The sequence below is a fragment of the Mustela lutreola genome, chromosome 5 (genome assembly GCF_030435805.1).
Source record: "Mustela lutreola isolate mMusLut2 chromosome 5, mMusLut2.pri, whole genome shotgun sequence".
Lineage (NCBI taxonomy): Eukaryota > Metazoa > Chordata > Mammalia > Carnivora > Mustelidae > Mustela > Mustela lutreola.
Genome location: NC_081294.1, coordinates 7,485,686 through 7,502,577, shown reverse-complemented (window position 1 = coordinate 7,502,577; position 16,892 = coordinate 7,485,686). Strand labels below are relative to the sequence as shown.

The window sequence follows — 16,892 nt, the reverse complement described above, 5'->3', positions numbered from 1 at the left end:
CCCAAAATGTCAACAGTGTGGAGACTGAGAAAACCAGGCTTAGTTTAACACACGGCACAATCTACATGTTAATAAATTCCAATGTAATTTTCCCAAAAATAGTCTGTTAGACAAGTGTAACAAAAAACTGAATCAGGTACTTGTTTTCCTACTACTTTCCCCCTCAAACAACCAGCTCATGCCATAAAAATCTCATGTATTGAGAAAAGAACAGGAAAAAGGTTCCAAAGCCAGCGTCGTCCCACAGACGGTTGCAGGTGTGTATGTTGCTAAGTGAGTCTCTCCCGGGCTTTTGCTTCCTTTAGACTGTGGACCGACTGTGTCCACATCTATGTCAGCCTAATTCCTTTGTCTCTGTCTTTTGTGACCCTTTCTGTTCCTCACATATATTTTATCACATAACTGCGGTCCTGAATCACTGAATTATTGTGGACTGGACAACTACGACTCGGCTGTCCTGTGTTGCCGACCATTCTATGCAGCTAGAGCGCAAGGGATCATTTCGCAGACATGTCTTTTCAAAGGATGCCCCACTAACATGAAGCAGAATTACACCTGTGGGCCGGGAGCTCAGTCGCCGTGGGGGAGATGAGGGATTGAGAAGCGTCCACTGGTCATGCGGTGAAGGCGCCCTGCTCCCAGCCCTGAAAGAGTCTGGTTCCACCATTTGCTTATGAGGACGTTGGACGCTAAGTAGACCTGGAAAATGCAAAAGCTGTCACCAAGAAGCAAATCATCGCTGGGCTATCTCTCTCTTATTTGACTGCCTTGGAACCAAATTGACAGCACGCTGATATAAACAAACAGACACCAACCACCTTCCAGCTTGACCGTCTTTATCATCAGAGTCCTGCTCCCCTAAGAACTTCTAGTCTAGTTGAAGAAAAATAGAAAGCTCAAATAATCCAAACTGCCCCCAAATCTATAAATACATCCATTTTTAAAGTAACTGATAATTTTTCTTCCCAAAATGCTAGAGTTTTACCTTATTATCCATTGCCTTTTTTCGACGGTACAATTTCTCATCGGAGTTTTAGCAAACGGCCTCATCCTGGCTGTGAACGGCACCGAGTTGATCAAGCAGAGAAAGATGGTTCCGTTGGCTCTTCTTCTTTCCTGCCTGGCGATGGCCCGGATCTGTCTGCAATTGGTCATCTTCTACATCAACCTGGCTATCCTCCTCTGGATCGAAGTCCCTCTACTTATTGAGAATTTTTCAATCTTCTTGTTTGTAAATGAATTGGGACTGTGGTTTGCCTCGTGGCTCGGCGTTTTCTATTGTGCCAAGATCGCCCCCATAGCTCACCCACTCTTCTTCTGGTTGAAGATGAGGATATCGAAGCTGGTGCCGTGGCTGATCCTAGGGTCCCTGCTGTACACATCCGCCCCCTCTATCTTCTACAACAAACATATATGGGTTTTTTCCCAACAAGTTTTTTTGGGTTTTTTCTCCCCAAACACAACAACTCAAATCAAAGAGAAGTCGGCCTTACAGATCGCCTTTCTTGTGAGGTTATCATTGCCACTACTCATCTTCCTCGTGTCTGCCCTGCTCTTGCTATTTTCCCTGGGGAGACACACCTGGCAGATGAGAAACACGGCCATGGGCACCAGGGTCCCTAGCACGGGTGTCCACGTGAGATCGCTGCTGTCCGTTCTGTCCTTCCTGGTCCTCTGCGTCTCCCACTACATGACAGCCGCTTTGCTCTCTTCTCAGATTTTTAAGCTCAGGAGTCTCATGTTTTTGTTCTGTGTCTGGGTGTTTGGGTCCTTTCCCTCTGGACACTCTATGATCTTAATTTTAGGAAGTCCTAAACTGAAACAAAATGCAAAGAAGTTCCTCCTCCGCGGGAAATGCTGCGAGTGAGACAGAGCTTGGATCCATGCGAAGAAGCCGCAGTTCCCCACCGTGAGGCTGCCCGCCGTCCCTCTGTCGCTCAGACAAAGCCACCTGCGCGTGAACACACAGAACATCACCTAAACATCACGTTTGTCCAACGTGAGGCATTTTTATAGATTCACTCCTTTTTCAAAAGGTTAAATTGATTTCCGAAGAGCGACACACACGGGTGGGTTCCATCAGTGTTGATAACCTGGTTGTGATATTATACTCTCGCTTGGAAGCTGTTTCCTCCCTGGGAAAGAGCGGGTGAGTGGCACAGGGGTCTATCTGTGTTATTTCTCACAACTGCCTGTGAATCAACAATAATCTCAAAATAAAAAGTTTAAAGTAAAAGGAAAGGGTGTTTGAACTTGTAATGGCCAAAGGATGCAGGAATCCCGTGGGGTCTGTGGGCTTCTGACACCTCATCTTAGATGATCTAACCTGAAAGGACTGGCTGCCCCTTTCTTGTCTACTTGCAGATTATTTTTGCTCTGTTTGTTAGAGTCACGGACAATGGAACCATTCTTCCTCATCAGATCTGAGAGGAAGCTGAGGACAAGTCGGCTTTCTCTGTCTGCGTGATTTTGCTCACCGACCCCACACAGCTGAGATGCTAGATGCCAGGTTGACATGTCCCAGCAACTGCTAAAAAGATTTTTTTTAATTAATTTTTTTTTTTTAAAGCAGATGGAAGAGGAATCCAGGGCTGGATTTTCCATTTCCCTTAACTGGACACACTGACCAGAAAATAGCTTGCAAAGATGCTTCATTTTTGCATTTGTGTGCTGGGCTTTGGGACCTTTTCAACTGACAGTAAAAAATTAGGACTCCTACCACACTGCCTGTCTTCCCAGTGAAGCAATGTCTGTAGGAAGGTAGGCTGGGGGTGTTTCCATCTGCTTCAAGTCACAGATGCATTTTCTGTTTGTTTGATGATTTTAGATGCTAAGATGTGTGGGGTGTGTGTGTGTGTGTGTGTGTGTGTGTGTGTGTGTGTGTGTGTATTTCTAAAACAGCTTCAGAACCCCTAGCTTCCAGTGAAGTGAAGATGTTCCTCTGTTTGGCTAGAACTTGATGGTCACGTGTGATGATAGAAAGCCTCTTTGGGTTTGGGTTTGCCAATTGCTGGCAATATAGATTCCAATACTAGCCCAAGACATGCTGGCTTGGTGGCACCAAACTAACAGAGGTCTTTGCTTCAGAAGATGCAGGAAAGCGTTTATCTTCTTGGGTTTGGGGACTGAGCTCTGAGGCTACTCTTCCTCTGCCCATGCATCGCATCCTTCCTTCCCCGGAGCAAATTACCAGCTTCCATCTTCCCTCTATTTCATTTTCCTTCGTCCCAGCAGGTGGGAAGGTGCATAACCAGTCATACCCACAGACATCCGGCTCTGGGAACAGCGGTTGTGTCCTGCAGGTGATGATTGCCCCCACTTTGAGAAGGGACAGTGAAGAGTTACTTTTACTTTCTGTGCATCTTCAGTTCAGGTGCTGGATCTTTGAATCACAGTGTGTGTACCAGCAGGAGGATAGAGAGAGAGTGGGAGTGATTTCAAACATTTGGGAAGAAATTCATAAATACACAACTCTTGTGTGATTTTTCCCCCCTCATATACCAAATTCTGATTCCATTTCATGCAACTTCTGCTTTAATAATGCTAGTTAATGAGATGAATATTAAGGTACAACTGTTTGTATACCTAAAAGTTACCAAGCAGTTCTAAAGAAGAGAAGGCAGGCTAAAGAAAACTATTCTAGAAACATATTCACAGTCTGCTTTCCTTGAAATATTTCTTCCAAAAATGTGGTCTAGATATCACTTTGGTGGATATTGTGTAGGATGGTAATTACTCCATTGGAGAAGCAAAACAGACTCAGCCTTTGATCTGTCCCTAGCAGCTCTTGTCTGGACTCCTTAGCCTGGACAGATGCCTTTTGTCCTGCCCATCTAGCCTGGGGTAGAATAGGGTTAGCCTCTGGAGAGACACAGATTCTTCCTCTACACTAGGCCTGCATCGGTAGGGATGGACTGGCCATTGTGGCCCCTGGGAGACTTGACTGGGGTTCACATGCCCATGGGTTGGGGCAGAGAGCTGTGAACCACGGGGCACAGTGCTATGCATGCTTTATCCCCTGTGGTCTCCCATTTGGAGGAGATCGGACACCCCTGCTCAGTCAAGGACAAGGGAGGATGGGTCACCAGGCAGGGTCTTACTGAGAAGGAAGCCAGCATAGCACCCCATTCCATTTCAGACAAGGGCTCAGTAAGCAGCCCCAGACCAGAATGTCAGTCTTGCTGCATCATGTCCTATTGCCCTTTCTGACATGGACTGCTTCGGTGCCCGCGCTACGGCGATTCTCCATGTCTTCCGATGACTAAACATGGTGGCCAACTGAGAAGGCTAAATCTGGGCACTTCTATTAACACATCTTTTAAAGTATAAAAGCTATAGTGGTTTGAATATTCAAAAAATAAACCCAACAGTTTGAAAGGTCTCACAAATTACAAACACCTTTTAAATCCTCAGTCACTCACTCATTCAAATATAATAATGGCTTGAAGATAGAATAATCTGGACCTGAAAGCGCTGGGAGCACCTTAGCATTTAAAGTCTGCCAGTCTTCAGGCTGATGATCACCCATTCCAGAAAGATCTTACACCGTGTCATATGCTGAAGGGTAGTGATACTTGTCAGATGATAAATATTCTCATCCTAGGCTTGGGGACTATGGTTGCCATAACTTTTGTCCACAGGGACCTACATCTCTATGGGTAACAAGAGGGACAGGTAGACAAAAATATCCAGGAGAAAAGGAAACCAGGCAGATCATCCAAATAGACTTTGGCATTCAACGGGCTAACAGATGTTGCAAACAGATGGCACCCATACTGGAGAGAGCTCCCAATGACAGGGGCAGGGAGCCCCCACATGTTTGAGAAAGTATCTAGCTAAGGTATGAGCTCAGAAATCAGAGTAGAGATGGTGTTAACACAAACTTAGAATCAACGGTATGTTCTTATTTTAAAAATCATCATTTTGCCACCCAATAATTGCAGACTGTCTTCTGAAATCTTAACGCCAGGGAAAGGGTAGGTGCTGGGGAATCTGTCTCAATGAGCTGAAATATTAACTTTGGGGGAGGGTCCTCATAAATGCAGATGCTGGTGGACCCTCCCTTTACCATCTTTCCATACTGAGCCCGCATCTCCCTCTCTCCTTGATACACTAAAGTACTTGATCTGTCACTCCATACCTTCACAGGATTAAATACTGATTGTTTTTCAGATGTGATGTGAAAATTTGGTTTCATATCTGTGACATCTGGATCTACTTCATCATTTTGGCTGGGGGTCAGGAGTTGGTGATTTTAGCCTATAATTTAAAACATATTCAAGTCAATGAAGTCTAGGTTTCCTTTCTCTCTTTCTCTCTCTCCTCTCTCTCTCTCGGTGTTTTATTAGTTTCTGTTCTAAACAGTTCTCCACAAGATCATCAACATAACATAATATTAAATAAAATATCCCCTTAGATGTCTGAAAATATGCCCATTTTAAAAACGATGACCGAGAATTCATTTTGCATCAACCTCAACATTCTTGAGAAAAGAAATACATGGCGGCTCTATTTCTGAAGCTGGAATGCAGGTTCCTAAATGAAATCTTCACCTTCTCATAACTAAACTCTCCTCAGAGATTTCATAAGTAATGCATGTAAGTACGGACTGATGTGTAACTGGGTAGAATTTGAATTGGAGAGTATCTGAGGTCCTGTAACTAAACTGGGCTCAGCACTTGGTGGACATGCTTTGGATGACCTAAATTCTAGAACCACTGGGGAAACCAGATTCTTTTGAAAATAGGCAGGTGGAAGAGGATTTTGAAAATAAAGAAGTGGCTAACAGTGGGACAGGCTATCACATTACTGAATATACGGATTGTCCTCTGGCAGCAAACCCAGTCATTTAGAGAGCAGATGTTGTACTTGTGATTGCAAATTAATGTTTTACTCCACTTCAAACCTAGGCGATTGGCTTCCAGAGAACACTGACCAGATATGGCCAGGAAGCTCAGCTTCATGATAAACATTCGCCAGCACATTTACCGCTGCTTGTCTGTTCTAATGCATGGAACTCTTGAAATAAAGACTTGTGCCTTTGATCACGGAGGCATGATGTTCTTAACGGCACTGGTTGATGATAGATCCGGAAGACAGGCTCTATGGAAGGAGAGAGGAAACCTTGAGCATAATATTTAGATTCAGAAACCTAAGTGGATTTGTATAATACCATATAAAGATAGGGAATTTTTCCAGACACAAGCCAGGCCATTGCATTTCAAGGCTGATAACCTGGCTTTCCCTGTTCTCGCTAAAACCACACCTGCTATTTTGGTCATTTCAGCAACTTCTGTGCAATGCAGGGAACATAGAAATGAGCTGATCCTCTCTTCCTTGACCTGTGAGATGGGGATAAAAAGGATGGATACCACATACTTAACAGAGTTCCAGGTACTTAACTGTGATCTCTAACGATGTGACTCCCAAGCCCTTGGGGACTGAGATCTGTACTCGCACGAGGAATACCAAAGGGCACTCTGGGAGAGGAAGACAGCACCCTGGGAAGGAACATGTTGAACAACAGAGGGCACAAATGAAGCTTGATGTGGAATCTAGATCCACGGCCAATGAGCTGCCGGGGGGGGGGGGCTTTAAAAAACCTGTACAGCTTGTTTCCTCATGTTTGGAATGGGGGTGTGAGTAATTCCAAGCTTTATGAGAGGAGTTGGTGAGCAAGTGGAATCAATGCCTTGTTGCTACTAGTGTTTTCAGTTGTTAAACTGTATACACCTGCTGACACGTGATTGTTTTGGACCTGCAGTGAGGGCAGTTTCACGTATTTCCTGCTAATCATCCATCAAACAATCAATCAGAGGGCTTGGAGGGGAGCTAATTGCAGCCAAAGGAAAGAGCATGCATAGAGCTACGTGGGCAAGAAAGGGCATGCTTGTTCCTGAGGCAGAAGGCAAGGAACAAAGCCTGGGGAGCCACACTGCGGTTCTAAAGTTCTGCCATATCCATTCCCATGGCCAAGGGGCCCATCCCCATAGAAAGAGGGGAGAGACAGGACATCCCCTTAGAAAGGGCAGCAACTATCTGGGAAAAAGACCAATTCTACCCAAATTCTGGATAATTGTGACTCTTCTGTGCCAAACTGCTTGGTGTGTCCTCAGAAAGTTAAACATAGAATAATCACATGACCCAGCAATTCCGCTCCAGAGTATAAACCCAAAAGATGGAACACAGAGACTTGAGCAGACATCTGTATAGCGATATTCAGAGCGTTATTCACAATAGTTAAAGAGTGGAAATCACCCAAGTGTCGAGCAATAGAGGAACAGGTGTATGAAATGTGATATGTCTGGAAATGGCCTGTTATTCACATATAAAAAGGAATAAAGTCCTGACACATGCTACATCATGGGTGAACCCTGAAAATATCATAAGTAAAAGATGACAGACACAAAAGGATCAATACTGTAGGAGTCTGATGACATGAGGCACCTGGAGAAGGCAAGTTTATAGAGACAGAAAGTAGAACAGAGGATACCAGGGGCTGGGGGTTCATAGGGATGGAATTTCTGCTTGGGATGATTATAAAGTTCTGGAAATAGATAACAGTGATGGTTATACAACATTGTGAAGGTACTTAGTGTCACTGAATTTTACACTTAAAATGGTAAAAATGGTAATGTTATGTGTATTACCATAATGAAAAGGAAAGAGACAGGGGCACCTGGGTGGCTTAGTCGGTGAAGTCTGCCTTCGGCTCAGGTCATGATCCAGGATCAAGCCTGCAGCAGGCTCCCTGCTCATCAGGAAGTCTGCCTGTCCCTCTGCCCCTCCTTCCCCACTCGTGCACTCTCTTTCTTGCTCTCTCTCTCTAATGATTAAAATCTTTCTTTTTTAAAAAAGAAAAGGCTATGTTCTTTTTTAAAAAAAAGAAAGGCTATGACCTCTATGTCCTGGTACCATTCATGGGCAAACGCAGGTGCCCATCTCCACTGGGAATTCACTCACTAGTGAATCCTCAGTCAGGTTTCCCGACTAGAATCAGCTCGCACTCAGGCTCACAGATACCTTTAGAATCTAAATAGATCACTACTGCTCAAGCATGGGCTCCTCCTCCCTTCAGAGTCCCCAAAGCACGTTATAGGCCACAGGACCCAGGAACTTGCAGTGGTTGTTGGGATAGAGCCCGGAGAACCCAAGTCCTTTGATGTCCTCCTTACAAAGAGGTTAGTCTGTGGAATTTAAGAAACAGACCCTAGGGGAAGGGAAGGAGAGATGAAATAAGACGAAATCAGAGAAGGAGACAAACCATAAGAAGCTCTTTAACTCTAGGAAACAAACAGGGTTGCTGGAAGAAGGTGGGGGGAGGGGAGAGGGGCTAACTGGGGATGTGCATTAAGGAGGGCACGTGATGTGAGGAGCCCTGGGGGTTCTATGCAACTGATGAAGCACTAAACTCTGAAACTCATACTACTCTACATGGTAATTAATTGATTTTAAATAAGTAAAAGAAGAGGTTAGTTTGATATTCATCTCAAAGCTCAAGCACAAATAAACCTAAAGGGTAGATTTCACTCTTTCTTTAATGGGTGCTGACGGGGTGCTTGGGGAATAGAAATTCTAACCCCTCGGGGCATCGACATTGGGCTTGATTGCCTGGAGTCAAGAATTCTGAAGACCAATTCAATCATTGGTAGCTAATTCAGAGGGAGCAAACTGATTTCAAGTGGTATGCTTCTAGAATGTTAAAAATATAAACGCCTCCCTGGAAGGGACCAGGTCCTGTGGAGGTGAAGGCCCTCAGGGAGCAGGCTGCGGGCGCAGCTTTGGGGGACAGCCGTCCCTCCCAGATGTGAGCGTAACCCGAACTGAGTTCAGCGGGCTCAGCTGGGCAATTGCACTGAGAGCCAGCAACTCTTTGGTTTCGTTCATGTTCTGTGTTTCTGTACGCTCCCGGGTTCTAGCCCTGCCGGTCCCAGCGACTTTGTCCTGCTGCACACCCAGATCTCCCAGACGTGGTCTGAGGGCTGCTTCTCGGGGGTAGGCTGAGTGTGACCCCTCCCAAAGACTTCCCAGCAGAGTCCTGTTTTTCCAGGAAGACAACGAATGAGCCTCTTGTAATGTAATTCCCCAACGTGTTCTCTTTGGGGTTTCAAATCATTGCTAAAGAGAGCAAAAATTTAAAAAGCAGAACAGAGCAGCAAAGCCAACAGGGACCTCCTGCGGAAGGAACCTCCAGCAGACAGGGCTAAGTGCTCCGAAGGCCAAGGTCAAGGGAGACCAGGGCATTTTCGGCCCCCCAAGTGCAGAGCATTCTGATGGTGTCAGCTACTGAGAAGTCCAGTGATACTCTCGCTGGATTTTTCCATTTCTTTTTTTTTTTTTTTAAAGATTTTATTTATTTATTTCACAGAGAGAGATCACAAGTAGACAGAGAGGCAGAGAGGCAGGCAGAGAGAGAGAGAGAGGGAAGCAGGCTCCCTGCTGAGCAGAGAACCCGATGTGGGACTCGATCCCAGGACCCCGAGATCATGACCTGAGCCAAAGGCAGCGGCTTAACCCACTGAGCTACCCAGGCACCCCGATTTTTCCATTTCTAATTGGATTTCATACTTATTGTACATGACACAGAATTAAAAAAACAAATAATGATAAAGAAAATCATCTAAAATTCTTCATCTTAATAAATCAGCACTTCTGATTTGATCATGTTTCCATAGTCAAATGTTATAAATAAAAATATTTAATTTTATAAGATTATAATCATGATAAAGCTATATTGTTATAAATTTCATTTCCCTTATTACATTAAGCATTTTCTCATTGATCATTGTAATAGCTACAGACTATTTTGTTGAGCTGGTATATAGCACTGTACCCAGAAACAGAGGCATTTAATAAATATTTGTTGAAAAGATGAATTAATGCACTTTACTTATCTATTCCCTTATTTGGGGAGCATTGGATATGATTTCAATTCTACTATTATGAATAATTTTTTAAAAGATTTTATTTATTTATTTGACAGAGATCACAAATAGGCAGAGAGGCAGGCAGAGAGAGAGAAGAAAGCAGGCTCCATGCTAAGCAGAGAGCCCGATGCGGGGCTCCATCCCAGGACCCTGAGATCACGACCTGAGCCGAAGGCAGAGGCCTAAACCACTGAGCCACCCAGGCACCCATGAATAATGCTTAATAGAGATCTTTGTGATTATTGTTTTTCCTACCTTTTGGATAATTTCGGAGGGAAAGTTCTCAGAAATAGGATTCCCAGGCCGGTAGCTACAAGACACATGGGCAAATCCCTTTTTAAAGAGATTGTGTGAATGAATTTGCTGCATGGCCAGTTAGCAAGGCATGAATCTGATGGTTTTTTCACATCTTCACCAGCACTGCTATTTAAGATTTTTTTTTACATTTTCTAATTTAATAGGGGCAGAAAAGCTTCAATTTGAAAATCTCTCTTTAAAAAAGAACGGTGGAGTAACTTTTGCTTTTCATCTTCATTTGATAAGACTTTTCCTGTGACCTGACACAGACCCTAATCAGCTTTCAATGTTTCTCAATAAACCTCATTTCACTGAATTAGATACCTTCCAAGGGAGCCTGTGGGGCATCTGGCAGCTGCTCTGTTCTGAAGAGGACAAGGTTAAGTCACTGGACTCTCTTGAACCATCCTGTGCACAGAGCCTGTCATTACATGCCGGGTAGGGAAGGTGCAAGATGACAGAAACGCTCTGAGAGAGGGAGCAGAGCCCAAAGGCCTGGGGCAGCTTGGGCCTGGCAGGGAAGGCTCTCATGTGGGGGGGGGGGGGGCACTGAGGCCTCCAGGTTGTTCCGACCCCCGCTGGAGACCTGGTAAGTGTGGCCATGTGCCCCGTCCTTCTGGTAAGTGTGGCCCTGTACCCCGGGCCTCTGCGCTGGGCTCTCTCCTCCGCGTGTCCCAAAGGCTAATTTATTAAATCACCCCAGAGTGTGAAAGGCAGCGGTATTTTCATCCTAAATTTTGAGAGAGGGGAACGGGGTCCTGGGAAACATCATTTGCCCACAGTGCCTCTGCTGTCAGGACCCGGGCTCCGGAGATAAGATTCCGCAGTCCCTGCTCCCAGAGTCCCCCTCCACCGGTGCTGAGGCACAGGGAGCGCAGAGGCTAAGGTGTGAGTCCTTCCAAATCTTCACTCCAGTAAGGTTTGCACAGATGGAAGGTAAACATGTATTCAGTGATTGCACCCTGTCTTCCTATTTGTTTTATAAGAAATTAAGATTAAAATGCCCATAAGGGTGATGATGACATGCACTTGCCTGGCTTGATCCTAATATATTAAAAAGAGACCTAAGAGACCTAAGGCCGGTATTATTGATCCCATCACCAATGAGGAAACAGAAACTCAGAGACTGAGTGACCCGCCTAGCCGCAGAGTTTCTAAGTCACGGGTCCGAGGCCCTGGACAGCAGGGCTGACTCCCGGGGTGCTGAGGGCCAAGTGCAGGGCGAGGCCAGATTCTCCGAGATGGTGGAGGAGAGGCAAGCAGAACCTGCCTGTGCAAGGCCCGGGCAATGGGAGGTCAGGTCCTGGGAACGTTCGCTTCGCAGAAGACCAGCGATAGGACGGGGAGGAGGAGCGGTGGTCAGGGACGGGTTAGACGACCCCCGAGAGTGGTGCTGGGCCCTTCTAGAATAAGAACACAAGGAACTGAGGGTCCAGGGCCGGCTGGAGTTCACCTTGGCCAGAGAAGGAGCTGAGGAAGGAGGTGGAGAGACACCTGCGGGGCCCGCTGTTCCGGTGGGGCAGGGAGCCGAGGGCGGAGATGGAGCGGGGCCACAAGGTGGGGGGCTACGCGACAGCAGCCCGGGAGCTGCTGGGGACCCGGGCCCTCAGACAGGCTGAAATGTCCCCTGTGGCATCAGCGTGGACACTAGAGTCACATTATGTAGGTGGCAAGACCCAGGACGAGGGGCCGGGTAGGTCCTCTAAACGCAGCTGATTCCCCAGGACCCCCCCCCCCCCCGCCGCCCCGCCACAATCGGTCCATCGATGGCCCCGCCCCCCGCACACACAGTTTTCCTTCACCACTCGGGGCTTCTCGGTTTCGGGTCAACATTTTCCGTCTTGCATTAAACTAGGAGAAAATCTGGAAGGGGACGTGGAGAAGGCCTATTCCTCGCTGTGCTGGACCGGGTATCTCCACTTCGACCCTGTGCACATGTGCTGGGTGACCTTGAGGGCGGTGGGGGCTGTCCTGGGTGCTGTGGGATGAAAACAGGGTCTCCGGCCTCACCCACTAGAGGCCAGCAGCGCCTCCCCTCCCCGCGGTGACATGCAGCTAAGTCTGCAGACACGACCCAGTGTCCTGGGGGGCTAATCCCCCCCGACAGCTGTCCCAGAGGGCGCCGGCTCATGGCCTCTCCAAAGGGAAACGGGCACAGACAGGTGGAGACCAACGATTGCATAACTCAGGAGTCGTCGGTGACTCCTGTTCTGCTTCTACGATTAAATGACGGAGCACCGTGGGCGTTTCTGCGACCACCACCTTCCAGATAAAACTGTCAATTGTGTGATTCAAAACAGATGCAAACTCAGTCCGTTTTGGTCCCCCCCCCCCCACCCAGATTTCCCCAGGACGCGTCCTTTCTGGTTTCCTCTTCCAAACTATCGTTTTTCGACTCTTTTTTTTTTTTTTTTTTTTTTTTTTTTTTTTTTTTTAAAGATTTTATTTATTTATTTGACAGAGATCACAAGTAGGCAGAGAGGCGGGCAGAGAGAGAGAGGAGGAAGCAGGCTCTCCGCTGAGCAGAGAGCCCGATGCGGGACTCGATCCCAGGACCCCTGAGATCATGACCTGAGCCGAAGGCAGCGGCTTAACCCACTGAGCCACCCAGGCGCCCCTCGTTTTTCGACTCTTAACAACAGGGTGTCTCAGTGGTACCGGGTCCGTCCCTGCACTGGGGGTGTTGTAGGGTTGAATAAATCGGTGAGTACAGGAAATAAGTAAGTGGGTACAAAACTCGGTGCTGTTGGGACGAATGGCAAGAGAAGGCCAACTTGGCGTGCGGGTTAAGAAGGCCACGCAGGAACAGCCTCTGCCTCCCATCTGCAGCTCTGCTGGGGGAGGACGCGGTCCTCAGACCCCGGACCGCGCTGTCGGATGCTCCGCGTGGGCTTTAGGGGCCACGGTCCAAATGGGGCCGGCTGCGGAGCGGAGGCCGAGATTCGTAGCTCCTCTTCTGGGCCTGCTTCTGGGTTCACTGAGGGTGCGGACGAGCTCCCTCCACGTGTTAAGGGCCACTCCCGCCCGGTCACCCATGGTTGCTTTAGACACGTGCAGGAAGATGGCAAACCAGGCGGCGGGCGATTCTCCATCTCCTCCCTGAGAAGGAGCTGCCGCCCTGGGGATAGCCCTGTCTCCGGGGGAGGGTGCACAGCGAAGGCGCTCAGGGACGGAGCCTCAGCTGATGGGAGCTGGGGAGCCTCACGACGAATGTTCTGGAGACTCGGACCCCATGAGGAGGGTGAGTGTGCCAGGCACGCTCCTGTGACGAGGAGGTGAGCGAGGAACGGGACTATGTTTTACGTATTTTTTTCACACCAGCATACCCCTGGCACTAAGACACCCAGCTGGACAGAAAGCTCAGCTGCACAAGGCTGGACTTCGGGGTGCGGGAGGTATTTCCCAGCAGAGCCCTGAAGTCAAAAAGTCCATAGAGCCGAGGACCTGAGCATTCACGATACCTCCGCAGAGAAAACACCTCCGTGATGATCATCTGCATATTAGGAAACTACCCCAACGTATGTAGCAGAATTAATACGAACAAGCTGAGAACTCCCAAAAGCGACAAGAGAAAGTCCCGCCTGTGCAACAGAGTAGGCAAAAGACACGGAGTAGGGGACTCCAGCAGAGGCAGAAAGTGCACAAAAACGTCCTCACCAGCATGCGAGCTGCAGCAGTGAGGCCGCACGTGGCTTAGCCGGCAGGTGAGCCAAAACGCAAGAGCTGGGGCCGGAGGGGGGACAGGTGCTGGCGAGCCCCGCACGGAAGGGGCGGGCGAGGGACGATCGGCAGCCCAAGCTGCTGGCCACACGCCCAGACATTTCACCACGTGGCTTCTCGGTCCCCGCAGCGCCACAGCTCAGCACTTAGTAGCAGGACCTAAGGAGATCAGCACCCCAGGTGAAAATCGAGAAAGCCTCATTTCCTTGACGTTCGGAGCTGGGTGGCTCACCCTTCCGGGGCGGGGGAGGCTATCCCCATACATGCTAACTGTGTGACAGGGCATTTAGTGAAAGTGAAAATGTGGAAAACCCTAAATGACCTGGACGGTGTTTACAGAAACCACAGCTGAACCGAGCAATGCCTTACTCCCGCGTCAATTAAAAATATTTATGTTGGCCGAGGCGAGGATGTTTGTAAAACATGAAATGCAAAAAAATAGATAGTCCGGTAATAAATGTGATGTTATTTATTTATGGCTCTCTTTCTGCCTTCTGACCTTCTGCCTTACATCGAAGCTGGAGTTGGTCTGAATTCCCCCCACCCTCACGGGCCTCTCTCTCTCTCTCATTTTTTTCTGACATACAGCCTGTGTTCACTCCTGCCCAGCTGTGCCCTGTGGGATCCTGCTCCTTTAGGCTTTTGGTAAGACCCCAAAAACAAGTTCCCCGAAGCCAACTTGAAAGCAGAAGAGGCCTATCACATACCATCGGCTGTTCTAAAATATGTAAATCTGGTTTCTCCCTCTCCTGTTCAAATCCCTCCATTGTCTTGCTTTCATATTCAGATTGAAAAAACTACTTTCTGTGTAGCTCATAAGATCCCATGAAATGTGAGCCCTTTCTGAATTCTTCCTGATTTCTTTCCCTCTGTCTCTTTTCCTAACTTGGTCTACATTGAGTACATCAGCCTCCATGCTGTCCCTAGTTAACATACCAAGGCTATGTCTGCCCCAGGGCCTTTGCACTCGCTTCCCTTTGCTTAGAAAATGCAGCCTGGCTCTCTCCCTCGCTTGTTCAGGTCTCTGATCAAATGTCACCTCCTTGGAGAAGCCATCTGGATCATCCCATATAAAACAGAACCTTCCCCATGTGTCCTCAACTCAGCCTTATTTTCCTCCAAGCACATGAAAATTACTTATGCATTCAGTTGTTCTTTTGTTTATTACCTTCTCCCAGCCAAAACAAAAGCTCCTTGGGGGTGGGGGTAGGCTTTGGCTTGTTTTTTTGCTGCACCCGTGATTCCTAAAAGAACATCTGGTCCATATTTATTGTCACACGAATGTGCACGCTAAAAAGCTGACAAATGTTACAAACCCTGTAAAATCCGGAAAAATAACATGAAACCGTTATTTGTAGTAGTAACAGTAGTGGACGGCATGACGCCCTCTGCTATGCTCATTTCTTGGGGTTTTTTCTCAGCACGCTCTTTTATTGCCTCCTCCTATAAAAATAACTTTGTAATATCATTTTCTGGTAGAGAGAATAGAAAATTAATTCCCACCTTTCCTCTAGCAGGGTTGACAGAAATTTGTTTTTTATTATTGATAGTTTAGAAAAGCTTCTTTCGGCACCACCTCTGATAAGGGGTGAGGCAGCAAAGGGTGACTTTCCCTATGGTTTCCTGCTTCATGGGTCCTACCAGAGGGACTGGGGAGGTGTGCAGAGTCAAGGGAAGCTCTCAGGCACCCTGGGTCTTTCTGGGGACTGGGGTGGGTGCAGGATCAGGCCAAGCCCTTGGAGCTTTTGTCCCCCAACCTCTCTGGATATGACCCCCCACAGCCACTCTCTAGCTTGCACGTCCAGCTCCCTACCCTCAGACCTAGTTCCTCCACCAGAAGGGGCCAAGGTCACTGCTGGGCTGCAGCTCCTGAATCCTCCCTGCATCTCTGGGGCAGGACTCAGCCCAGCGGGAGCCTCATTCTCCTCGCGGCCAAGCCCATCACTGAGTGGAAGCAACCTTGGAGCCCAAAGGAGCAGCTCAGGGGCTCACATGAGGGGCAAGTGGGGCTGCCCACCGGTGCGGGCTTTACAGCCGCGGTCTGCTTCGAGATGTTCTTCCAGGCGTGCCCTTCCCCGATGCTTCCTCACTGCAGCTGGAGTCCCGGCGGCGGCCCTCCGCGTCGTCTGCGTCAATCCCTTTTCATGCCTTGTACCGGGGAAACGGATGTTCACTTTGCTTTTACATCTGCCATTTTCCTGTTTATGTCTGATGGCTTTTGTCGTTCCTCTGTTACTCTATGACAGTCTTCTTTCATGTTAAGGATACAGACTCGAGGAGCCTATTACCATTCTTCTTCCGTTTTATCACACGTACGTGTTTTATTTACTTCTATTGTGGTTGTTCCAGGATTACAATGTACATCTTAACACGTAATAACATGTAACAAGCGAGCTTGGATTGATACCAATTTTATTTCCATAGTACAGAAAGACGTTATGCTTGTGCAGTGACTTTCCCTCCCTCTCCTTTGTGGTGCTATCGTCACAAATTACGTCTGTGAACAGGCACACCTCGGAGAAATCGTGGGTTTGGTTCCAGACTGCCACAAGAAAACACGAATTGCAATAAAGTGAGTCAAATGAATTTTTTTTTGGTTTCCCAGTGCATCTAAAAGTTATGTTTACATTATACTATAGTCTATTAAGTGTGCAGTGGCATTATGTCTTTAAAAAAAAGTACAGACCTTAATTAAAAACTCCTTTATTGCTAAAATATACTAACCATCATCCGAGCTTTCCATGAGTTGTAATCACTGATCACAGATCAGCACAACAAAGATGACAGTAATCAAGAACTTGAAAGTGTCCTGAGGATTGCCAGAATGGGACAGACATGAAATGAGCAAATGCGATTGGAAAAATGGCATGATAGGGGCACCTGGGTGGCTCAGTGGGTTAAGCCTCTGCCTTTAGCTCAGGTCATGATCTCAGTGTCCTGGGATCGAGC

At 47.5% G+C, this 16,892-nt stretch overlaps 1 protein-coding gene across 1 annotated transcript; it reads left to right on the top strand.

Moving 5' to 3' along the window:
- Positions 1-970: 970 nt before the first annotated feature.
- On the top strand, positions 971-1,867 carry TAS2R1 (taste 2 receptor member 1). Its single transcript, XM_059173434.1, has one exon. The coding sequence runs from the start codon at positions 971-973 to the stop codon at positions 1,865-1,867; it is 897 nt and encodes a 298-aa protein (XP_059029417.1).
- Positions 1,868-16,892: the final 15,025 nt, after the last annotated feature.

What these genes read in the sequence shown, in the direction of transcription:
- TAS2R1 (XM_059173434.1), top strand. Translation starts at nt 971, where the DNA reads ATGCTAGAGTTTTACCTTATTATCCATTGCCTTTTTTCGACGGTACAA.